A 26876-nucleotide genomic window follows, 5' to 3' on the forward strand; every position below is an offset into this window, starting at 1 on the left:
CAGAAGTTCCTGAGTACTTGTGTGACTATCAGGATGTATTCAGTGAGTCCAGGTCCAGTGCTCTTCCTCCTTATAGGGACTGTGACTGCGCTATAGATTTGATTCCTGGCAGTAAATTTCCTAAGGGACGATTATTTAATTTGTCTGTACCCGAGCATGCCGCGATGCGTTCTTATGTCAAGGAGTCTTTGGAGAAGGGGCATATTCGTCCATCCTCTTCCCCTCTCGGTGCGGGATTCTTTTTTGTGGCCAAGAAAGACGGGTCTTTGAGACCTTGTATAGACTATCGGCTTCTGAATAAAATCACTGTTAAGTTTCAGTATCCGTTGCCGTTATTGTCAGACTTGTTTGCTCGGATTAAGGGCGCCAAGTGGTTCACCAAGATAGATCTTCGTGGTGCGTACAACCTTGTGCGCATTAGGCAGGGAGATGAATGGAAAACTGCATTCAATACGCCCGAAGGTCATTTTGAATACTTGGTGATGCCCTTTGGGCTCTCTAATGCCCCTTCAGTGTTTCAGTCCTTTATGCATGATATCTTCCGGAAGTATCTGGATAAATTTTTGATTGTGTATCTTGATGATATTCTAGTTTTCTCGGATGATTGGGATTCTCATGTAAAGCAGGTCAGGATGGTGTTTCAGGTTTTGCGTGATAACGCTTTGTTTGTGAAGGGCTCAAAGTGTCTCTTTGGAGTGCAGAAGGTTTCCTTTTTGGGTTTTATTTTCTCCCCTTCTGCCGTGGAGATGGACCCAGTCAAGGTCCGAGCTATTCATGATTGGACTCAGCCCACGTCTGTTAAGAGTCTTCAGAAGTTCTTGGGGTTCGCTAATTTCTACCGTCGCTTTATCGCTATTTTTTCTAGCGTTGTTAAACCTTTGACGGATATGACCAAGAAAGGTTCTGATGGGGCTAATTGGGCTCCTGCAGCCGTGGAGGCCTTCCAGGAGCTGAAGCGCCGGTTTACTTCGGCGCCTGTTTTGTGCCAGCCTGATGTCTCACTTCCCTTTCAGGTTAAAGTGGATGCTTCTGAGATCGGTGCTGGGGCTGTTTTGTCGCAGAGAGGCTCTGGTTGTTCTGTGATGAGACCATGTGCCTTTTTCTCTAGGAAGTTTTCGCCTGCTGAGCGGAACTATGATGTTGGTAATCGGGAGTTGTTGGCCATGAAGTGGGCATTTGAGGAGTGGCGTCATTGGCTCGAGGGTGCTAAGCATCGTGTGGTGGTCTTGACTGATCACAAAAATCTGATGTATCTCGAGTCTGCTAAGCGCCTGAATCCTAGACAGGCTCGTTGGTCATTGTTTTTCTCTCGTTTTGACTTTGTGGTCTCATACCTGCCTGGTTCGAAGAATGTTAAGGCTGATGCTCTCTCTAGGAGCTTTGTGCCTGACTCTCCTGGAGTCTCGGAGCCAGCTGGTATTCTTAAAGAGGGAGTGATCGTGTCGGCCATATCTCCGGATTTGCGACGTGTGTTGCAGAGATTTCAGGCTGGTAGACCTGACTCGTGTCCACCCGACAGACTGTTTGTTCCTGATAAATGGACCAGCAGAGTCATTTCCGAGGTTCATTCCTCGGTGTTGGGAGGGCATCCGGGAATTTTTGGTACCCGAGATTTGGTGGCTAGGTCCTTTTGGTGGCCTTCCTTGTCACGGGATGTGCGGTCATTTGTGCAGTCCTGTGGGACTTGTGCTCGGGCTAAGCCTTGTTGTTCTCGTGCTAGCGGGTTGCTTTTGCCCTTGCCCATCCCGAAGAGGCCTTGGACGCACATTTCCATGGATTTCATTTCTGATCTTCCGGTGTCTCGGGGAATGTCTGTCATCTGGGTGGTGTGTGATCGTTTTTCCAAGATGGTCCATTTGGTACCCTTGCCTAAGTTGCCTTCCTCTTCCGATCTGGTTCCTTTGTTTTTTCAGAATGTGGTTCGTTTACATGGCATTCTGGAGAATATCGTGTCCGACAGAGGATCCCAGTTTGTGTCCAGATTCTGGCGATCTTTTTGTGCTAAGATGGGCATTGATTTGTCGTTTTCATCTGCCTTCCATCCTCAGACTAATGGTCAAACGGAGTGAACTAATCAGACACTGGAGGCTTGTTTGAGATGTTTTGTTTCTGCGGACCAGGATGATTGGGTGACCTTCTTGCCATTGGCGGAGTTTGCCCTTAATAATCGGGCTAGTTCCGCTACTTTGGTTTCGCCATTCTTCTGCAACTCTGGTTTTCATCCTCGTTTCTCCTCGGGTCATGTTGAGTCTTCTGACTGTCCTGGGGTGGATTCCGTGGTGGATAGGTTGCAGCGGATTTGGAATCATGTGCTGGACAACTTGAAGTTGTCACAGGAGAAGGCTCAGCGTTTTGCCAACCGCCGCCGCGGTGTGGGCCCCCGACTTCGTGTTGGGGATTTGGTATGGTTGTCTTCTCGGTATGTCCCTCTGAAGGTTTCCTCTCCTAAGTTTAAGCCTCGCTTTATTGGTCCTTATAAAATTTTGGAAGTTCTTAACCCGGTTTCTTTTCGTCTGGATCTTCCGGTGTCGTTTGCCATTCACAACGTGTTCCATAGGTCTTTGTTACGGCGGTACGTTGTGCCTGTGGTTCCTGCTGTTGAGCCTCCTGCTCCGGTGTTGGTTGAGGGCGAGTTGGAGTACGTGGTGGAGAAGATTTTGGATTCTCGTCTCTCTAGACGGAGGCTCCAGTATTTGGTCAAATGGAAGGGCTATGGTCAGGAGGATAATTCCTGGGTGGCCGCCTCTGATGTTCATGCGGCCGATTTGGTTCGTGCCTTCCACGCTGCTCATCCTGGTCGCCCTGGTGGTCTTGGTGAGGGTTCGGTGACCCCTCCTTAAAGGGGGGGTACTGTTGTGAACTATACTTTTTGGCTCCCTTTTGTGGTCACTAGTGATTTGGCACTTGGATTGTCTTTTATCAGGTTGGTGCTCACCTGCTTCGTTAGGCCTGGGGTGTTGCTATTTAAACTTCCTGGATTCTCAGTCCAGTGCCTGGCATCGTTGTAATCAGTTCACTTCTGTTTGCTCCTGTCTTCAGGTCCTGGTTCTTTGCAAGATAAGCTAAGTTCTGCTTTCGTACTCTTGATCATTTGCATTGTTCATATTTTTTGTCCAGCTTGTACAATATGTGATTCCTGTTATTGCTGGAAGCTCTAGGGGGGCTGATATTCTCCCCCCACACCGTCAGTCGGTTTGGGGGTTCTTGGATATTCAGCGTGGATATTTTGCAGGGTTTTTTGCTGACCATATAAGTCTTCTTACTATATTCTGCTATTAGTCAGTGGGCCTCTCTTTGCTAAATCTAGTTCATTCTTACGTTTGTCTTTTCTTCTTACCTCACCGTTATTATTTGTTGGGGGCTTGTATTACTTTGGGGTCTTTTCTCTGGAGGCAAGAGAGGTCTTATTTTCCCTGATAGGGGTAGTTAGTTCTCCGGCTGGCGCGAGACGTCTAGGACCAACGTAGGCACGTTCCCCGGCTGCTGTTAGTGTTTGCGCTAGGATCAGGTATATGGTCAGCCTAGTTACCACTTCCCTATGAGCTGGTATTTATGTTTTGCAGACTTTGCTGTAATCTTTGAGGTCCCCTGCCATTGGGATCATAACAGTGAACGTGCCTAAATTCCTGGACGTCTCGACGCAGCCTGAGAAACTAGCTACCCCTATAGAGAAAGTAAGACCTCACTTGCCTCAGAGAAATGACCCCAAAGATATAGGAAGCCCCCAACAAATAATAACGGTGCGGTAAGGGGAAAATACAAAACGTAGAAATGAAAACAGATTCAGCAAATGAGGCCCACTAATACTAGATAGCAGAAGACAGGCAGGGAACTGTGCGGTCAGTAAAAAACCCTATACAAAATATCCACGCTGAGAATACAAGAACCCCCACACCAACTAACGGTGTGAGGGGAGAAACTCAGCCCCCTAGAGCTACCAGCAAGCAAGGAAATCACATATTAGCAAGCTGGACAAGGACAAATAAATAACCAAGAAACATATTGAACACTGATGAGCAAAAAATAACCAAACAGAAACTTAGCTTCTCTTGGCGAGACTGATAACGAAGGGATTCAGGAGAGATCAAAATAGCACTGAATACATTGACAGCAGGCAACCACTGAAAGTCCAGGTGAGCTAAATAGGAAACCAGCTAACAGATAACGAGACAGCTGAACCAGCCTCAGACCTGCAGAATGACACAAAGAGCCACCAGAGGGAGCCCAAAGACAGCACTCACACAGTACCACTTGTGACCACAAGAGGGAGCCCAAAAACAGAGTTCACAACAGTACCCCCCCTTGAGGAGGGGTCACTGAACCCTCATCAAAACCCCCAGGGCGATCAGGATGAGCCACATGGAAGGCACGACCCAAATCGGCCGCATGAACATCAGAGGCGACATCCCAGGAATTATCCTCCTGACCATAGCCCTTCCACTTAACCAAATACTGAAGCCTCCGTCTAGAAACACGAGAATCCAAGATCTTCTCCACCACGTACTCCAATTCGCCCTTAACCAGCATTGGGCAGGGGGCTCAACAGAAGGAACAACAGGCACCACATACCTCCGCAACAAAGACCTATGGAACACGTTATGAATGGCAAACGACGCTGGGAGGTCCAAACGAAATGACACTGGGTTAAGGATTTCCAAAATCTTATAAGGACCGATGAAGCGAGGCTTGAATTTAGGAGAGGAGACCTTCATAGGAACATACTGAGAGGACAGCCATACCAAATCCCCAACACGAAGTCGGGGACCCACACCGCGACGGCGGTTGGCAAAGCGCTGAGCCTTCTCCTGTGACAACTTCAAATTGTCCACCACATGGTTCCAAATCTGCTGCAACCTATCCACCACAGAATCCACCCCAGGACAGTCAGAAGGCTCGACCTGACCCGAGGAGAAACGAGGATGAAAACCAGAATTGCAGAAAAAAGGCGAAACCAAAGTAGCAGAACTAGCTCGATTATTAAGGGCAAACTCGGCCAATGGCAAAAAAGTCACCCAATCATCCTGATCAGCAGAAACAAAACATCTTAAATAAGTTTCCAAGGTCTGATTAGTTCGCTCGGTTTGGCCATTCGTCTGAGGATGGAAGGCCGATGAAAAAGACAAATCAATGCCCATCTTAGCACAAAAAATCCGCCAAAATCTGGACACAAACTGGGATCCTCTGTCAGACACAATATTTTCGGGGATGCCATGCAAGCGAACCACATTCTGAAAAAATAGAGGAACCAAATCGGAGGAGGAAGGCAACTTAGGCAAGGGCACCAAATGGACCATTTTGGAAAAACGATCACACACCACCCAGATGACAGACATTCTCTGAGAGACTGGAAGATCCGAAATATAATGCATGGAAATGGGCGTCCAAGGCCTCTACGGGACAGGCAAAGGCAAAAGCAAACCGCTGGCACGAGAACAGCAAGGCTTAGCCCGAGCACAAATCCCACAGGACTGCACAAAGGAACGCACATCCCGCGACAAGGAAGGCCACCAGAAGGACCTAGCCACCAAATCTCTGGTACCAAAAATCCCAGGATGGCCCGCCAACACCAAAGAATGAACCTCGGAAATAACTCTGCTGGTCCATCTATCTGGGACAAACAGTCTCTCTGGTGGGCAACGGTCAGGTCTATCCGCCTGAAATTTCTGCAGCACTCGTCGCAAATCTGGGGAAATGGCAGACAAAATCACTCCCTCTCTGCGGATACCAGCCGGCTCTGAAACTCCCGGAGAGTCAGGCACAAAACTCCTAGAAAGAGCATCAGCCTTCACGTTCTTCGAACCAGGCAGGTATGAGACTACGAAATCGAAACGGGAGAAAAACAACGACCAACGAGCCTGTCTAGGATTCAGCCGCTTGGCAGACTCGAGATAAATCAGATTTTTGTGATCAGTCAAGACCACCACATGATGCTTAGCTCCCTCGAGCCAATGTCGCCACTCCTCAAATGCCCACTTCATAGCCAACAACTCCCGATTACGAACATCATAATTCCGCTCGGCAGGCGAAAACTTTCTTGAAAAGAAAGCACAAGGTTTCATCACAGAGCAATCAGAGCTTCTCTGCGACAAAACAGCCCCTGCTCCAATCTCAGAAGCATCAACCTCTACCTGAAAAGGAAGAGAGACATCAGGCTGACACAAAACTGGAGCCGAAGAAAACCGGCGCTTCAGCTCCTGAAAGGCTTCCATGGCCGCAGGAGACCAATTAGTCACATCAGAACCCTTCTTGGTCAAATCCGTCAAGGGTTTAACCACGCCAGAAAAATTATCAATGAAGCGACGGTAAAAATTAGCAAAGCCCAAGAACTTCTGAAGACTCTTAACAGATGTAGGCTGAGTCCAGTCATGAATAGCCTGGACCTTGACTGGGTCCATCTCAATAGTAGAAGGAGAAAAAATAAAACCCAAAAAGGAAACCTTCTGTACTCCGAAGAGACATTTTGAGCCCTTCACAAATAAGGCATTAGCATGCAGGACCTGAAATACCATCCTGACCTGCTTCACATGGGACTCCCAGTCCTCAGAAAAGACCAAAATGTCATCCAGATACACAATCATAAATTTATCCAGATATTCTCGGAAGATGTCATGCATGAAGGACTGGAACACAGAAGGAGCATTAGAGAGTCCAAAAGGCATCACCAAGTACTCAAAATGGCCTTCGGGCATATTAAATGCTGTTTTCCATTCATCCCCCTGCTTAATACGCACAAGGTTATACGCACCACGAAGATCTATCTTGGTGAACCAACTGGACCCCTTAATCCGAGCAAACAGATCAGATAATAATGGCAATGGATACTGAAATTTGACCGTGATTTTATTTAGAAGACGATAATCTATACAAGGTCTCAGAGAACCATCCTTCTTGGCCACAAAAAAGAATCCTGCACCAAGAGGGGAGGAGGACGGGCGAATATGTCCCTTCTCTAAAGACTCCTTTATATAACTCCGCATCGCGGCATGTTCTGGTACAGACAAATTAAAAAGTCGTCCCTTAGGGAACTTACTACCAGGAATCAAATTTATAGCACAATCACAATCCCTGTGAGGAGGCAGGGCACCGGATCTGGGCTCAAGAAATACATCCTGGTAGTCCGACAAAAACTCAGGGACCTCAGAAGGAGTGGATGAAGCAATTGACACCAAAGGAGCATCGCCATGAATCCCCTGGCAACCCCAACTTGAAACAGACATAGCTTTCCAATCCAAAACTGGATTATGAGCCTGCAGCCATGGCAGACCCAAAACGACAACATCATGCAAATTATGCAGCACAAGAAAGCGAATCACCTCCTGATGTACAGGAGTCATGCACATGGTCACTTGAGTCCAATACTGAGGCTTATTCTCAGCCAATGGTGTAGCATCAATTCCCCTCAGTGGAATAGGGAATTCCAAAGGCTCCAGGACCAAACCACAGCGCCTGGCAAACGACAAATCCATCAGGTTCAGGGCAACACCTGAATCCACAAAAGCCATAACCGAATAGGAAGACAAAGAACAAATTAAAGTAACAGACAAAATGAATTTAGGCTGTATAGTACCAACGGTGACAGATTTAGCAATTTTTTTTTACGCGCTTAGAGCATGCTGAGATAACATGAGTTGAATCACCACAGTAAAAGCACAACCCATTTTGACGTCTATGATCTTGCCGCTCAATTCTGGTCAGAATTCGGTCACATTGCATAGACTCAGGTCTCTGTTCAGAAAACACCGCCAGATGGTGCGCAGATTTGCGCTCCCGCAAACGCCGATCAATCTGAATGGCAAAAGCCATTGAGTCATTCAGACTTGCAGGCGTGGGGAACCCCACCATAACATTCTTAATGGCTTCAGAAAGACCTTCTCTGAAATTTGCAGCCAGGGCACACTCATTCCATTGAGTAAGCACCGACCATTTCCGAAATTTTTGACAATACACCTCAGCTTCATCCTGGCCCTGAGAGAGAGCCAGCAAGGCCTTTTCTGCCTGGTTCTCAAGATTAGGTTCCTCATAAAGCAAAAAAAGCGCCAGAAAAAACGCATCCACATTCAGCAATGCAGGATCTCCTGGCGCCAGGGAGAAAGCCCAATCTTGAGGGTCGCCTCAACAATTCTAACTTGCTGAGCAGAATCACCAGAGGAACAAGGTCTCAAAGAAAGAAATAATTTACAATTATTCTTAAAATTCAGAAACCTCGATCTATCTCCAGAAAACAACTCAGGAATAGGTACTTTTGGCTCAGACATAGGACTGTGAACAACAAAATCCTGAATGCTTTGCACCCTTGCAGCAAGAGGATCCACACTAGAAGTCAGACTCTGAATATCCTTGTCTGCAGCTGAACTCAAAGCCACCCAGAGATTAAGGGGATGAGAGAAGCTGGACAGACTGCAGCAAAAGGAGAGGAAAAAAAAAATTGTACTCAGGACTTCTCTTATCCCACTTCTGCGATGCATTAAACACTTTTTTGGCCTGCTGTACTATTATGATTCTTAGTGGCTGAGGATCACAGAATGAACTAGCTAAGTTACTGAACATAGAACAAGCTCTAGGGAGGTGGTAACTGGACTGACCGCAAAACCTGATCCTAACAAACACACTAAGGTAGCCGGTGAACGTGCCTAAATTTCTGGACGTCTCGACGCAGCCTGAGAAACTAGCTACCCCTATAGAGAAAGTAAGACCTCACTTGCCTCAGAGAAATGACCCCAAAGATATAGGAAGCCCCCAACAAATAATAACGGTGAGGTAAGGGGAAAATACAAAACGCAGAAATGAAAACAGATGCAGCAAATGAGGCCCACTAATACTAGATAGCAGAAGACAGGCAGGGAACTGTGCGGTCAGTAAAAAAACCCTATACAAAATATCCACGCTGAGAATACAAGAACCCCCACACCAACTAACGGTGTTAGGGGAGAAACTCAGCCCCCTAGAGCTACCAGCAAGCAAGGAAATCACATATTAGCAAGCTGGACAAGGACAAATAAATAACCAAGAAACATATTGAACACTGATGAGCAAAAAATAACCAAACAGAAACTTAGCTTCTCTTGGCGAGACTGATAACGAAGGGATTCAGGAGAGATCAAAATAGCACTGAATACATTGACAGCAGGCAACCACTGAAAGTCCAGGTGAGCTAAATAGAAAACCAGCTAACAGATAATGAGACAGCTGAACCAGCCTCAGACCTGCAGAATGACACAAAGAGCCACCAGAGGGAGCCCAAAGACAGCACTCACACAGTACCACTTGTGACCACAAGAGGGAGCCCAAAAACAGAGTTCACAACAGTCCACTAAGTTTGCTCGTCGCTACTTGGGACTTTTGAAGGTCCTTGAACAGGTTAACCCTGTGCTCTTCCGTCTGGCCCTTCCTCCATGCCTAGATATCACCGACACCTTTCATGTGTCCCTCTTAAAGCCCGTACACATGTCCCGGCTTTCCGAGTCATCTGCCGGGACATCGGGTTCATCTTTGGATGATTACAAGGTGAACGCTATTTTGGGGTGCAAGGTGGTACGTGGGAAAAAGTTTTATTTGGTGGACTGGAGGCGTTATGGCCCAGAGGACAGGTCCTGGAAGCCTGTTGAGAATATTCGAGCTCTGCTGCTCATTGCTGCCTTCGAGCGTAGCGAGGCCCAAGGAGGGGGGGTAATGTTAGGGGTCGAGTTCCCGCCTCTGCACAGGGGGAATCTCGAACCATCTCCACTGCGGATTCCATTCTTCTCCAGCCACAGTGGAGCCTGCTCAGATGAGACGTCGGTCCCAGCGTCTGGCTCAGCCTGATACTGTGCGGATGGTTTCTGCTGCCTTCCCAGGCTCAGCCATTGTAGCCAGTACTGGTCAGCGGCGAGCAGACGTCTCTGTGACTAAGTTCTGCTTTTTCTCTTCTGAGCAAGCCCAAGGTAAGGCCTTTCATTGGAGGTCAGGGGTCACATGCTCAGGTATTGCTGCAGCTCTCATTGGTCCTCTAAGAAGGTCCTGAATTTGCTCAGGTATTGTAGCAGCTTCCATTGGTCCTCTAGGAAGGTCCTGAAGCTGCTGCAGCTATAAAAGGTTTGCATGGCCGTGCGCTAGTATCGCTCCATGTTATGAGCTTGCTGCTTGTGGTCGCACCTGTATGTGAATAGGGTTTGGCTGAAATAAGCCCCTAGAATACCGGCACCTCCGGTGAGGAGTTTGTATGAATGTATTTAGGGCTGGCTAATAGCCACTAGAATTCCGGTTCCACCGGAGAGGAGTGTTTGTGTGCTTCTCTGTGTGCGTGACCACTGACTGCCATCAGCTCAGCAGTTATCTGTGTTCCTCTGTGACGCTAACAGGGCACAGCGTGTTCTTTGCAGTGCGACTCAGTGAAGTAACTGAGTTCACTTATACCGCCATATAGTGCCGCCATCTTCTAGCAGCAGGTTCTCTCATGCACGGTGGACCCCGGGCTGCGAACGCACCACTTATAACATCTATATTAACTTGGTGCGTTCCGCCAGTCGTTACACCCCGCCTGTTAAGAGTGACCTATTGACCCTTAGAGCCAGGCTTAAGAGGAAACCGAAGATGAAACTTTTTGATCCGATTTTTGGTGTTAATATTACTCCCCAATACCCAGGATCTCTCTTCTGGGCCATAATCCCTTCATTGCACCAGATATTGTACAGACCCTCTTACCAAACAAGAATCCCGGATTCTCTCCACCTCATACTCTAAATTTCATTTAACTAGAACAGGAAAGGATTTCTGACTTGATGAACTGGGGAGCGATATGGCTTGAGGAGGGGCTTGTAAAATACATTGGGTATCTTAAAAGATGGAGGAAGTTTCAGACAGAAAGACCTTGATGACCATAATGACCTTGATTATCTAAGCACCAAAAAATCTGAGAACCAGCTTGTCACCAGTCCTTGTGCCCAACTCCAAAGTTTGGGCCTGTACAACGTTTCTTATTAGCAGCTGAGGTCTGACCACCTTTTACTGTGAATACAGCGGCGCCTGGTGACAGAAGGTGTGACAATATCAGGATTAACCTTATTGCTGCAAAATATACTGACGACATTGGTTACAGAAGAATTTCTAAAATACTGAAGGTTCCAGTGAATGCTGTTGAAGCTATAATCTGGAAGTGTAAAGAACATTATTTCACCATAAACCGGCCATGACCAGAATTCAGACAGAGGTGTGAAAAGAATTATCAAGAGTTGTTGAAGAGACAAGGACCACCTGTGGAGAACTACAGAAAGACCTGGAATCAGAAGGTATAGAAAACTATAAGTGATGCACCCAATCTCCATGGTCTGGATGCACGCTCTCCATTGCAACAAAAAGCATGTTCAAGCGCATTTAAAGTTTGCTAAAAAACATTTCGACAAGCATATGAAATACTGGGAGAATATAGTCTGGTCAGATGAGACCAAAATTGAACTCTTTTGGATAACATAATAAACACAATGTTTTGAAGCCAAAAGGCACTGCAAATCTCCCTAAAAACTCCATAACAACAGTGAAGTTTGGAGGTGGGAAAATTATGGTGTGGGGCTGTTGCACTGGCAAACTTAAAATAATTGAAGGAAGGATGAATGGACAAATGTACCAAGACATTCTTGATAAAAAAATCTGCTGCCATCTATCAGGATGATGATGATGATGATGATGATGATGATGATGATGATGATGATGAAAAGAGGATGGACATTTCAGCAAGACAATGATCCCAAACACCCAGTCAAGGAAACTCAGTTGGTTTCAGAGAAAAAAAATAAAGCTGCTAAAATGACCCAGCCAGTCAGCTCACCTGAATCCAATAGAATATTTATGGAAGGAACAGCACTTAAAGTTCATAAAAGGAGCCCATGGAAACTTCAAGATTTGAAGAGCGTTGAAAAATGGGTCAAAATCACACCTGAGCAATGCATGTGACTAGTTTTTGTACAAAGTACTGGCTTTTGTACAAAGTACTAAATACATTTTAGTAAGCGTGTTCAATACTTTTTCCTTGTGTCATTTCTGATAATTACAGATACCGTATATACTCGAGTATAAGCAGACCCGAGTATATGCCAAGACCCCTAATTTTGCCACAAAAAACTGGGAAAACTTAAAGGGCCACTGTCACCCCCCCCCAGGCGTTATAAACTAAAAGAGCCACCTTGTGCAGCAGTAATGCTGCAGTCTAACAAGGTGGCTCTTTTACTTTTTGATTAAGTTATTACCACAATAAAACGTTTTAAAAATTGGCCAAACGTACCAGCTATTGTACCGGGAGGCGGTCCGAATCGTCCTCTCTGTATCCCCCAACTGCCGTCACTCTTCTCTTCAGGGCCGATGGTACCCGCCCCCTGCGCGCTGTTTCTTCTTAAATCCGGCGCCTGCGCTGTGCGTGCCTGCCTGGGGCCTGCGCAGTCTTCATTGTGAGTCACAGCTCAGACGCAGGGTGCCTGACTGCGCCTGTGCGGGCAGTGCGGCCACCCTGTGACTGACGCCCCGCCCCGCACTGTGTTATTCATTATGCTCAGTGCGGGGCTGGCATTCCTGGGCATGCGCACTGCGCTGTCCAGGCCCTCCCCCATCTCGGACGCTCTCCCATCTACCCCTGCTCCCCCGCCTTACGGCATTGTTATTTTCGGCTGCCGCATTCCAGACGCTGGTGAGAATTAGCGTCTATTGCGGCAAGCTGCTATGTGTTTGTATGTTTTAATCAGGGGCGGATTATATGAGGGTCAATCTGTGCGGTAGCCCAGGGCTACCGCACAGATTGACCCTCTGTGACTGTGAATGCCCGCCGACATGTGCCCCCGGACCCGGTGGCCAGAGAGAGGGGGCCCGATTGCTGGACAATGGGGCAATGCTGGAGAGACACTGGGGGCAATGCTGGACTCAATGGGGGCAATGCTGACACACTGGGGGCAATGCGGACACACTGGGGGCAATGCTGACACACTGGGGGCAATGCTGGACTCAATGGGGGCAATGCTGACACACGGGGGGCAATGCTGACACACTGGGGGCAATGCTGGACACACTGGGGGCAATGCTGACACACTGGGGGCAATGCTGACACACTGGGGGCAATGCTGACACACTGGGGGCAATGCTGGACTCAATGGGGGCAATGCTGACACACTGGGGGCAATGCTGACACACTGGGGGCAATGCTGACACACTGGGGGCAATGCTGGACTCAATGGGGGCAATGCTGACACACTGGGGCAGATTGCTGGACACACTGGGGCAGATTGCTGGACACACTGGGGTAATATGCTGGGGTGTGCATTATACTGCATCAAAGAACAATAAACGTTGAGGGGTGAGCATTATTATACCGCACTATACTATACGTGGCAGTTAAATACGTGGCACTGAAATGCGTGGCACTGAAATGCGTGGCACTGAAATGGGTGATGCGTGGCACTGAAATACGTTGCACTTACATATGTGATACGTGGCACTTAGATCAATAAACGGTCATGTTGGAGCATTATTATACCGCACTATAGATCAATAAACGGTGAGGGGGGATCATTATTACACCGCACTGCAGATCAATAAACGGTCATGGTGGAGCATTATTATACCATACTGCAAAACATTACACGGTGAGGGTTCAGCATTACTATACCGCACGGATGATCACTAAAAGGCAAGCGGGAAGCATTAGGATACCTTACTGCACATCAATAAACAGTGCGAGGTGAGCATTATGATACTGCACTGTGGACCGATATACGGTGAAGGTGTAAAAATTTAACCGCACTGTGGAGCAATTTACGCAGATGGTGGACAATTATACCGCACTGTGCCATGCAACTACATACGGTGATGGGGGAACATTATACCGCACTATGTAACAAAGTAAGTTTATGTTGGAACATTATGCTGCGCTGTGGAGCAATATACGCAGACGGTTGAACATTACACCACTCTGTAGACGTATTGCTAATGATAATTAAGGGTTCCATTAATTTTTTTTTTAAATGAAAAAATTAAAAATATGTATATAAATATCTATATCTATATATATATATATATATATATATAGATATATATATAGATAAAAAAAATCACAGCAGCACATGTACATGAATCGGCCATGTGAAAACACAGACAAATATACATTTCTCAAAAATATTTTTTCATAAAAAATTTTTTTTCATAAAACTTACAGTTAAATGGAGATTCTTAGCGCATAAATTGGCCAATTCATGTATGCCCATCAACCACGGCACGGTGATCTCCCCCTGATGGGTCCTACTCTACTGTACATGCCACTCTTGGGCCACCAGCCTACAACTCTGGACAAAACATGTCACTCTGGGCTTAGGGTACCATCACACAGTACCATTTACATCGCTACAACGGCACGATCCGTGACGTCGTAGCATCGTATGATTATCGCTCCAGCGTCGTAGACTGCGGTCACACGTTGCAATCACGGCGCTGGAGCGATGCCGAAGTCCCCGGGTAACCAGGGTAAACATCGGGTTACTAAGCGCAGGGCCGCACTTAGTAACCCGATGTTTACCCTGGTTACCAGCGTAAACGTAAAAAGAAACAAACAGTACATACTTACATTCCGGTGTCTGTCCCCCGGCGTTCTGCTTCTCTCCACTGTGTACGCGCCATAGCCGGAAAGCACAGCGGTGACGTCACCGCGTCACCGCTGTGCTCGCTTTCCGGCTTGCCGGCGCTCACAGTGCAGAGAAGCTGAGACGCCGGAGGACAGACACCGGAATGTGAGTATGTACTGTTTGGTTTTTTTACGTTTACGCTGGTAACCACGGTAAACATCGGGTTACTAAGCGCGGCCCTGCGCTTAGTTACCCGATGTTTACCCTGGTTACAAGCGAACACATCGCTGGATCGCTGTCACACACAACGATCCAGCGATGTCAGCGGGAGATCCAGCGACGAAAGAAAGTTCCAAACAATCTGCTACGACGTATGATTCTCAGCAGGGTCCCTGATCGCTGCTGCGTGTCAGACACAGCGATATCGTATGGATATCGCTAGAACGTCACGAATCGTACCGATCAAAATGGCACTGTGTGACGGTACCCTAAGCCTACAATTTATGGGCAGGTAGAGTTGATTACCGCCACCTGCAAGGTCAATGGGAGGAGTGCAAGATAAGTCTGGATGCTGCCACATCCATACAAACAGAGGAAAAAAAAAACCAATCAGCACTCCCAATGTGAACACGTGCACGCTGCAAACTGCAACACATAGATAAAAAAATCACAGCAGCACATGTACATGAATCGGCCATGTGAAAACACAGACAAATATACATTTCTCAAAAATATTTTTTCATAAAAAATTTTTCAAAAAAATTTTTTTTCATAAAACTTACAGTTAAATTACAGTAGAGTAGGACCCATCAGGGGGAGATCACCTTGCCGTGGTTGATGGGCATACATGAATTGGCCAATTTATGCGCTAAGAATCTCCATTTAACTGTAAGTTTTATGAAAAAATTTTTTTTTTAATTTTTTATGAAAATTTTTTTTTGAGAAATGTATATTTGTCTGTGTTTTCACATGGCCGATTCATGTACATGTGCTGCTGTGATTTTTTTATCTATGTGTTGCAGTTTGCAGCGTGCACGTGTTCACATTGGGAGTGCTGATTGTTTTTTTTTTTTTATATATATATATATATATATATATATATATATATATATATATATATATATATATATACTAGCTATTGAACCCGTTCTACAACCGGGTAGCGAGCATTTATATTGGTATATGGTCTCCATCCTGGTATGTGCTGCTCCCATCTTGCTCTCCCATCCTGTCATGTGCTGCTCCATCCTGCGCCCCCATCCTGTCATGTGCTGCTCCATCCTGCGCCCCCATCCTGTCATGTGCTGCTCCATCCTGCGCCCCATCCTGTCATGTGCTGCTCCATCCTGCGCCCCCATCCTGTCATGTGCTTCTCCATTCTAAATCCCCATTCTGTCATGTGCTCCCATCCTGCGCCCCCATCCTGTCATATGCTGCTCCATCCTGCGTCACCATCATGCCATGTGCTTCTCCCATTCTGCGCCACCATTCCGTGGTAATGTTATGCACCCATTCTGACTGTTACTGTTTACATTCTGCCATATGTTGTTAAAATATTTCTCTCTCAGGATCTACTGACCGAGTGCGGCGGTGCTGAGTGAGGGTGGCGTTGCTGAGTGCGGTCAGCTGTGATGAGTGCGGCCGGCTGTGCGTGGCTGTAATGGGCTCCGAGTGCTGGTGGCCTGAGCAGGCGGGGACATCGGCGCACTGTTGGGGTCAGGGGCTGTAGTAGCTGTAGGATCTGATAGTTAATTGCCCCGGGACTTGCTATATTAACCTGTGCCACGTTCCACCGATGCGTGCCACTACGTGTTCCGTGTCCTCGGCCTGTGACTGTTCAGTCACAGGGCGGGGGCCCTATGAACTGAACGTCACAGGCAGAGTATGTTGTGGACAGAACATCGCGCATTGTTGGAACGGGACAGGTAAATAATGCATACTAAGGCCATGTTCAGACTTTGCGGTTTTTACCGCGGTCCCGCGGCGATTTTGCAGCTGCGTTTCCGCTGCGGTTTCCATAGCGTTTACATTTACATTAACATGTAAACTTATGGAAACCGCAAACCGCTGTGCACATGCTGCGGGAAAAACCGCGCAGAAACGCAGCGGTTTAAAACCAACAGCATATCACTTCTTTGTGTGTACCTGCAGCGGTTCTTCACCCACAGACCTCCGTTGTGAGGATCAAACCCGCTGTGAAACCCGCAGATCAAATAATATCTGCGGGTTTTATTGCGGTTATGGGTGGAGAAACCGCTGCAGCAGGAATTTTGGGGAAACGGGAGGAATTCCGTGGGCGGAGTGTTGTGGCTGTCATCATGGAGGCATATCGTCGCATGGGGATCGATGTCGGGCGCTTGATCAATCTGGTATGTATGTGTGTGTGTCTGTCTATGTGTCTGTGTACATTTGTGTTCGTGTGTGTGTCCCCATGCGACGATAGTGCCGCCAAATTGTGCTAAGTCGCCGTATGGGACTACTACTCCCATACCGTATTTTGATGGGAGAGTTGTGCCTGTGTCCGGCAACTTAGCACAATTGTAAATAACACAAAACTTAAACATACACAATACATATACAAGAAACGTAACATACATGACACACAGTACATATAACATAGAGTATATACTCACCATACAGCACATACAAGTACGCGAATCCCTCGCCCTAGGGAAAAAGTCCCCCCCCCAAAAAAAATACATACTCCCTGTCCCCAGAATCCAAAATTGAGTGTCCCACGCCGATCCCCTGCTCTCCGGCGATACACTGCCAGAAGCGAAGCTCCTAGCAGTGTATCGTGCACTGTTCCGGAGTTCAATGGCGCCGGCATCTCTATTTACGGCACTACAGGTGCGGGTCAACTTTCCCACGCTGTAGTGCCGTAAAGCGAGAGTCCCGGGGTAAATGAACGCCGGTAAACTCTCGCGCATGCGCAGTAACACTCCAACAGGTGCTGGAGCACCTGTCAGTGTGTTGCTGCAGCCGTGGAGAGCAGACATCTCCGGATGTGTCTGTTCTCCATGGCAGATCCACGTGGGACCCTCTTTGGATTGCTGCGAACAGGGCCAGGGAGTATTAATTTGGTTTGTTTTTTTATTTATTTTGCAGGTCGAGGGTTTTCAAATGCGTAAAATAATGTACGTGTCAAAAATTGTGTGTGTTTTTATTTCATTGAAATATTTTTTCCAGTATTTCAGTGCCACGCATCACGCATTTCAGTGCCACGTATTTCAGTGCCACACATTTCAGTGCCACGTATTTCAGTGCCATGTATCACGCATTTCAGTGCCACGTATTTAAGTGCCACGTATAGTATAGTGCGGTATAATAATGCTCACCCCCTCAACGTTTATTGTTCTTTGATGCAGTATAATGCACACCCCAGCATATTACCCCAGTGTGTCCAGCAATCTGCCCCAGTGTGTCCAGCATTGCCCCCAGTGTGTCCAGCATATTACCCCAGTGTGTCAGCATTGCCCCCAGTGTGTCAGCATTGCCCCCAGTGTGTCCAGCATTGCCCCAATTGAGTCCAGCATTGCCCCCAGTGTGTCAGCATTGCCCCCAGTGTGTCAGCATTGCCCCCAGTGTGTCCATCATTGCCCCCAGTGTGTCCATCATTGCCCCAGTGTGTCAGCATTGCCCCCAGTGTGTCAGCATTGCCCCCAGTTTGTCAGCATTGCCCCCAGTGTGTCCAGCATTGCCCCAATTGAGTCCAGCATTGCCCCCAGTGTGTCAGCATTGCCCCCAGTGTGTCCATCATTGCCCCCAGTGTGTCCATCATTGCCCCCAGTGTGTCAGCATTGCCCCCAGTGTGTCAGCATTGCCCCCAGTTTGTCAGCATTGCCCCCAGTGTGTCAGCATTGCCCCCAGTGTGTCAGCATTGCCCCCAGTGTGTCCAGCATTGCCCCCATTGAGTCCAGCATTGCCCCCAGTGTGTCCAGCATTGCCCCCAGTGTGTCCAGCATTGCCCCCATTGAGTCCAGCATTGCCCCCAGTGTGTCAGCATTGCCCCCAGTGTGTCAGCATTGCCCCCAGTGTGTCAGCATTGCCCCCATTGAGTCCAGCATTGCCCCCAGTGTGTCCATCATTGCCCCCAGTGTGTCAGCATTGCCCCCAGTGTGTCAGCATTGCCCCAGTGTGTCAGCATTGCCCCCAGTGTGTCCAGCATTGCCCCAATTGAGTCCAGCATTGCCCCCAGTGTGTCAGCATTGCCCCCAGTGTCAGCATTGCCCCCAGTGTGTCAGCATTGCCCCCAGTGTGTCAGCATTGCCCCCAGTGTGTCCAGCATTGCCCCCATTGAGTCCAGCATTGCCCCCAGTGTGTCCAGCATTGCCCCCAGTGTGTCCAGCATTGCCCCCATTGAGTCCAGCATTGCCCCCAGTGTGTCAGCATTGCCCCCAGTGTGTCAGCATTGCCCCCAGTGTGTCAGCATTGCCCCCAGTGTGTCAGCATTGCCCCCATTGAGTCCAGCATTGCCCCCAGTGTGTCCATCATTGCCCCCAGTGTGTCAGCATTGCCCCCAGTGTGTCAGCATTGCCCCCAGTGTGTCAGCATTGCCCCCAGTATGTCCAGCATTGCCCCAATTGAGTCCAGCATTGCCCCCAGTGTGTCAGCATTGCCCCCAGTGTCAGCATTGCCCCCAATGTGTCAGCATTGCCCCCAGTGTGTCAGCATTGCCCCCAGTGTGTCAGCATTGCCCCCAGTGTGTCAGCATTGCCCCCAGTGTGTCCAGCATTGCCCCCATTGAGTCCAGCATTGCCCCCAGTGTGTCCAGCATTGCCCCCAGTGTGTCAGCATTGCCCCCATTGAGTCCAGCATTGCCCCCAGTGTGTCAGCATTGCCCCCAGTGTGTCAGCATTGCCTCCAGTGTGTCAGCATTGCCCCCAGTGTGTCCGCATTGCCCCCAGTGTGTCAGCATTGCCCCCATTGAGTCCAGCATTGCCCCCAGTGTCTCTCCAGCATTGCCCCATTGTCCAGCAATCGGGCCCCCTCTCTCTGGCCACCGGGTCCGGGGGCACATGTCGGCGGGCATTCACAGTCACAGAGGGTCAATCTGTGCGGTAGCCCTGGGCTACCGCACAGATTGACCCTCATATAATCCGCCCCTGATTAAAACATACAAACACATAGCAGCTTGCCGCAATAGACGCTAATTCTCACCAGCGTCTGGAATGCGGCAGCCGAAAATAACAATGCCGTAAGGCGGGGGAGCAGGGGTAGATGGGAGAGCGTCCGAGATGGGGGAGGGCCTGGACAGCACAGTGCGCATGCCCAGGAATGCCAGCCCCGCACTGAGCATAATGAATAACACAGTGCGGGGCGGGGCGTCAGTCACAGGGTGGCCGCACTGCCCGCACAGGCGCAGTCAGGCACCCTGCGTCTGAGCTGTGACTCACAATGAAGACTGTGCAGGCCCCAGGCAGGCACGCACAGCGCAGGCGCCGGATTTAAGAAGAAACAGCGCGCAGGGGGCGGGTACCATCGGCCCTGAAGAGAAGAGTGACGGCAGTTGGGGGATACAGAGAGGACGATTCGGACCGCCTCCCGGTACAATAGCTGGTACGTTTGGCCAATTTTTAAAACGTTTTATTGCGGTAATAACTTAATCAAAAACTAAAAGAGCCACCTTGTTAGACTGCAGCATTACTGCTGCACAAGGTGGCTCTTTTAGTTTATAACGCCTGGGGGGGGGGGTGACAGTGGCCCTTTAAGGACTCGAGTATAAGCCTAGGGTGGGAAATGCAGCAGCTACTGGTAAATTTTAAAAACAAAAATAGATAAAATTAATTGAGACATCAGTAGGTTAAGTGTTTTTGAATATCCATATTGAATCAAGAGCTCCATGTAATGCTCTATACAGTTCATGATGGGCCCCATAAGATGTGCCATACAAAATACGCCCCATATAATGCTCCATTAAGTTTATGATGGGCCCCATGAAATGCTTAATACAAAAATATGCCCCATACAATCCTGCATAGGTTGATTATGGCCCCACAAGATGCTCCATAGAAAATGTGCCCCATACAATCCTCCATAGGTTGATTAGGGCCCCATAAGATGCTCCATAGAAAATGTGCCCCATACAATGCTGCAAAAAGGTTTATTATGGCCCCATAAGATGCTCCATAGAAAATGTGCCCCATACAATGCTGCAGAAAGGTTGATTAGGGCCCCATAAGATGCTCCATAGAAAATGTGCCCCATACAATTCTGCAAAAAGGTTGATTATAGCCCCATAAGATGCTCCATAGAAAATGTGCCCCATACAATGCTGCAGAAAGGTTGATTATGGCCCCATAAGATGCTTCATAGAAACATATGCCCCATATGCTGCTGCTGCAATAAAAAAAAGATATACTCACCTCTTGTCCTGAGCAGGTGGGGACATTGGCACTTGCGATATTCACCTGTCCGCCTTCCGCGTCCTCCACAGTGACTGTTCAGGCAGAGGGTGGCACGCACACTAAACATGTCATCGCGCCCTCTGACCTAAACGTCATAGGGAGAGGATGCGGAAGACTGAGCAGCGTGCAGCGGTGGAACGGGGAATGCTCACCCTCCCCCGTTATACTCACCTGCTCCCGGCGCGGTCCTTGGCAGTTTCTCACTGACAGATGGCCCCCGGGCGCCGACAGCTTCTTCCTGTGTTCAGCGGTCACATTGTACCGCTCATTAAAGTAATGAACATGCGTCCATATTCATTACTTTAATGAGCGGTACCATGTGACCGCTGAACCCAAGAATGGGGGGGACAGAGAAGCAGAAACGTGCAGAGATGCGGCGAGAGCAGGTAAGTATGATGTGACAGCCGCCGCTCCCCCTTCCCTTCCTACCCCCTGGGACAATGACTCGAGTATAAACCAAGAGGGGCACTTTCAGCCCCCCAAAAATGGGCTGAAAATCTCGACTTATACTCGAGTATACACGGTAACTTAATTTATGAACATCTATGGTTTGATTTCTTTGCCTGCATGGATTGGATGGGTTGTTACCTAAATTTGATGAGAATTTAATGTTAATAGTAACTTTAAAAATACAGTATATTTACTTAGAAAATTGGTGATGTGTTCAATGCTGTAGGCTTAAAATTCATACATCCATGTCTATTTTTATATCCGTGTGAAATGGGCAATTTGTCTCATGTGTCATTTGTCTTCTCTCCATTGTTGCATCCGTTTTTAAAAACACAAGGTACACTGTCCCAACTTTTTTACCTACTGACAATGAATCTGTAAAAACTAATAAAAACACTAAAGTAAAAAGTATTTCTTCTGTTTTTCATCCATTTTTAACAAATAGACACAGACGTTTGGTGTTGAGTCTGATCCACAAACTGGATGAGAATAGGACATGCTCTGAGTCTCATGTAATAGAGATAAGGTTCAGTTTTTATAACTGTTGTGCTCATTGATCAGTGAAGCTCTATTAGTCTGTTTGCTGTCCTAGAAGAAAATGAAAAGCACTAGGATGTGTCAAACAAATGTGTGACTGTAGACTTAGACAGTAAGATTTTGCTGGTTATCTCAAAATATTGCACTTCTAACTAAAAGAACTGCACTAATAATGTATATTGATCAATGACTGCAGTAATAACCCAATTAGTAATCAATATCTGATGTATTAATTCAGTAGTTAGGGCACTGTTAGTAGGAGCCATGAGATCTCCTGTTCGGAGAATCCATGCTGCCACAAGGATTTGCAGGAAGATCCCAAGGATGTCATAAAGTTCCTAGGAATTTAAGACCTAAATCCAGCAGGAAGTCTGGTCATTTACATACTTGGCAAGCAACTTAAGCAGCATGTTTTTCTATTTTACTTTTACTTTTTTTTTGTTTAATATTTTATATGGGCAAAATATTTATTTCTTATGAGGGGCAAAAGATTTTTCAAAGGAAATAGCATACTACTGGTGATGGGTCTTCTTAAAAGTTGATGTAGACAAAACAGTTTAGTAACAGTGTTGTAAATGTAATATTTTAGGATTGCCCTGCAATTGTGCCGAAAAGTTTGTTCCTGTATGTGGTAACAATGGGCGCACCTATCCGAGTGCATGCATAGCAAGATGTGTTGGATTGTTGGATCATCAGTTTGAGTTTGGACAGTGTTCCTCAAAAGATCCATGTAATCCGAACCCTTGTCACAGAAATCAAAGGTAAGCGGTTATAGTTTTGGGAAAAAAGTAGGATCGGTATGCTCTGCGAAATGTTTTTTTAGTCATTAGTTGATATATAGTATATTCAGATTCAATCCATCACAGTTCTATAGTTTTTGATAGATTGAATAGCTTAGTTAATTACCTTATGGCACCCAGTAAAAACCAAACATGGTAGAGGTACATTTTTCACTCTTTTTTCTGCACATTGTCTCTTCAGAGAGGAAGAGGACTAGAACTCTAGTGCCACCTATTGGAAGTAGCAATCCTAACAGTCAATGTCGACCCTTTAACGAGTCTTGTCACATGACTTAGGATAAGAGCCAAACCAGATCTCAATTTGCAGGCAGTGTGTTTCGGGTACTGCCCATCGTCAGTGCAAAGTGGAGATCTGGTTTGGCTGGGTGAGAGGCGTCTTACCAAGATCCAAGAAGTATTGTTTCTCCTTGCAGAGAGTGACATGTTAAGCATGTCGAGATGAGGAGACTTAACACTAGAAGTCCCAGGAATTTCAAGATCCCCCCTGAAGTCCTGAGAGAGGGTCAAATGACCCTCAGTCCATATTGACACCTTAGCATCCTTTCATTTGTAAATGTGCTCTTGCCTGAGGGTATGTGCACACGTCTGGATTTCTTGCAGAAATTTCCTGAAGAAAACCGGAAATTTTCTGCAAGAAATCCGCATTTTTTTTTGCATTTTTTTCCCGTTTTTTTTTGCATTTTTTTAGCATTCTGCAAGCGTAATTAGCTTGCAGAATGCTAAAGTTTTCCAAGCGATCTGTAGCATCGCTTGGAAAACTGACTGACAAGTTGGTCACACTTGTCAAACATACTGTTTGACAAGTGTGACCAACTTGTTACTATAGATGCTGCTTATGCAGCATCTATAGTAAAAGATAGAATGTTTAAAAATAATAAAAAAAATAAAAAATGGTTATACTCACCCAGACGATCTCCTCAGCGGCGTCCGTTCCTATAGATGCCGGTGTGGTTCAGGATCTGTGATGACGTCGCGGCTTGTGATTGGTCGCGTGAGTCACATGAGCGGTCACACGACCAATCACAAGACAGTGACGTCATCACAGGTCCTGAACCACACCATCTATAGGAACCGAAGAGAGAGCATGCACCTCTCCGGGAACACTTCGGGGGCCATCAGAGGGTGAGTATAGGACTATTTTTTATTTTAATTCTTTTTTTTTGACCAATTATATGGTGCCCAGTCCGTGGAGGAGAGTCTCCTCTCCTCCACCCTGGGTACCAACCGCACATAATCTGCTTACTTCCCGCATGGTGTGCACAGCCCCGTGCGGGAAGTAAGCAGATCAATGCACTCCTAGGTGTGCGGAATCCCCGCAATTCCGCATTTTTAATGAACATGTTGCTTTTTTTTCCGCGATGCGATTTTCTCGCGGAAAAAATCGCAACATTTGCACAAAAAATGCGGAATACCCTGTAAATAATAGGAGGCATATGTAAGCATTTTTTTCGCGTTTTTATCATGTTTTTATAGCGAAAAAACGCGAAAAAAACGCGAAAAATCCTGAACGTGTGCACATGGCCTGAGGAATCTGCAGGGGGGATTATCTAAGATAAGAGTGTGTAAACAGAAGAATGCAAGCTATTCCTGAGTGTGGGGGTTGCTGCTCACAAGAAAGAGATGCTGGCTTCACAGTGCCTTTTTTTGCCTGATTGTTTGCATCCTGTTTTGCAGGGGTTGGTGCAGAGAAGGTACAGTCATCCAGAGAATGGCCCGGGGATCGCCTCTGAACTACAGGCTGGTTCCGAGGCGATCCTTCACAGACGTTCGCCGGCGACATGTCCGCATGTGTCATGTCACCAGTGATGCCCCGGCGATGTGCACGCGCACGTGATCGCCCGCACATCGCCGGGAATCATCTCCCCGTGTGACGGCCCCAGTACGGCCCAGGAGTGACTCCAAAACCCAGAACAGATGTCAATCTTGAAAGAAAACTGATCAGGAACTGAAGTGTGTCCCTAGCCAAAGAATGTGAGCTGCTCCTGAGTGTCTGCCCACCCCCCCAGCTGCATTGCATTAGCAAATTTGCATGCAGCTTTATGTGCTGTGGGGGAGAAACCTATTTTGTTCACAGGAAAGAAAATGGAGAGAAGGCACACCATTGAAGAGGCATTGGAACTGATTCTGAGCAACACAAACCCTTCTGACTCAGATGGAGAAGACATAGTCCTTCAACCGGATTCGGACTCTGAGCTGTCTTCAGGTTAGGCTGGCTTCACACTCCCTTTTTTGCCTGTTCATTTGGATCCTATGTTTTGCAGGGGTTGGTGCAGATAAGGGTCGGTGCGGGGCAGGTGTGGTGCGTGGGCAGTACGCTGCGGTGCAGGGTGGGTGTGGTGCCTGACTATCTTTTTTATTTTGAACCAAAACAAAATGCTTATTTGAAATTATTTATCTTGCAGATGAGGAGACTCCGCCTCTACCAAAAAAGAGAGCTCGGTTGGCGAGTGAGCCGACAGAGACCGCAAAAGATGGCACAGTGTGGCATGAAGTACAAGTGGGGAAACATCTCCATTTGACCCCAATAGAACCGTACCCTACAGATGGAGAGCCAAGTGCTAAGGCCAGACGAAGTGTCCAGAGTCGCCTTCAGAGCTTCCTCTGTTTTATCAGTCTTGACATGCTTCGTAGCATTGAAGAATGGACTACTCAACATGCACGTCACACGGAGCAGGTGGATTGGTTCATAGGTCTCCCGGAACTAATGGCATTTATTTCAGTCATTATCTTGCGGGGGGTGACCAAGGTTCCATCACTACGTGACAGCTGGTCAGCAAACCTGGGAAACCCAAGGATCATTGCCACTATGACCCGAAACCGCTTTCAAGACATCATGCAACACCTACGCTTTGATGACATGTTCACGCTCAGTGAGCGAGTGGAGACCGATAAGTTTGCTGCAATCTCCGATGTGTGGAGATCGTTTGTCACCAACTGCATCGCATCCTACAACCCTGGTCGACACATCACTATTGATGAACAGCTTTTCCCGTCAAAGACTCGCTGCTGTTTTCTGCAATACATTGCAACAAAACCAGACAAGTTTGGCATCAAGTTTTGGGTGGCTTGCGACTTGAAATCAAAGTACATCTGTAATGTCCTCCCATATCTTGGCAAGGACCCCAGTCGTCCCAGTGGGGAGAGACTGTCCGAAACTGTAGTGATGAGGCTGATGGAACCATTCATGGACAAGGGCAGAACTGTAACCACGGACAATTTCTTTACATCATTGTCACTTGCACAACGACTGCTTACCTGGGAAACCACTATCCTCGGCACAGTCAACAAGAGTCGCCGGGAAATTCCTCAATCCGCTAGACAGATGGACCGCACTGAATTCACCACTCAGGTGTTTTCAACCACTGGTGCCACACTGACAGTGTATGCACCCAAACGAAAGAAGGCCGTCTACATTCTCAGCAGCATGCACAGCGTGGTTGAGACTGAGGATACCAACAAAAGGAAGCCAAACATGGTCACACAATACAACCACACAAAGTGCGGTGTGGATGTAATGGACCAAATGGTGTGGGAGTACAGCGTGCGTGCAGGAACATGGAGATGGCCAGTCGTCGTGTTCTACAACATGATTGACATGGCAGCACTCAATGCTCATGTTCTTTATCAGGCATGCACTGGGGTGCAGGAGAGACGGGTGGACTTCCTGGTTGAGCTTGCAAAAGAGTTAGGTGGCCGTCATGTGACTGAAAAGAAGGCACGCAAGGAGAAACTCCTTTGGCAACTTCCTTCCACACCCAGCCCTGGCAAAAGGGTGAAGTGTCAGGTCAACCATCGATGCACGAACAATTGTGCAACTGAAAGATGTGTTGACTGCTACAAATTCACGTGTGGCAAATGTACCAGGGACATACCCAGGCAGTGCCAGGTATGTTCCGACATGTTCAGACAGACTGCTGAGTGAGTGCTGAAATGCTAGTCACACAAGGACATGCCACTCACACACACACAGCCCCCCACTGCAGCCTATTGAAAATATGTGTGGAATTGTTTTATTCCTTGTATTTTTTTAACATTTTTATAACAAAAATAAAAAGCATCCTTTGATGCGTGCTCCTTTACTCCCCTACCCCCATGTATTTGTCTTTACC

At 47.4% G+C, this 26876-nt stretch overlaps 1 protein-coding gene across 6 annotated transcripts in view; it reads left to right on the forward strand.

Annotated features, from left to right (window-relative positions):
- Nucleotides 1–26876, forward strand: part of RECK (reversion inducing cysteine rich protein with kazal motifs) — a 1181658-nt gene that overhangs the window by 910985 nt on the left and 243797 nt on the right. For all 6 annotated transcript variants that reach the window (XM_077269439.1, XM_077269433.1, XM_077269437.1 and 3 more), the window contains one exon: nt 22557–22728. In XM_077269439.1, coding sequence (XP_077125554.1) covers nt 22557–22728 — 172 coding nt within the window. The remainder of the gene's footprint in view (nt 1–22556; nt 22729–26876) is intronic.

The sequence above is a fragment of the Ranitomeya variabilis genome, chromosome 6, assembly GCF_051348905.1.
Source record: "Ranitomeya variabilis isolate aRanVar5 chromosome 6, aRanVar5.hap1, whole genome shotgun sequence".
In the NCBI taxonomy this organism is placed as follows: Eukaryota; Metazoa; Chordata; class Amphibia; order Anura; family Dendrobatidae; genus Ranitomeya; species Ranitomeya variabilis.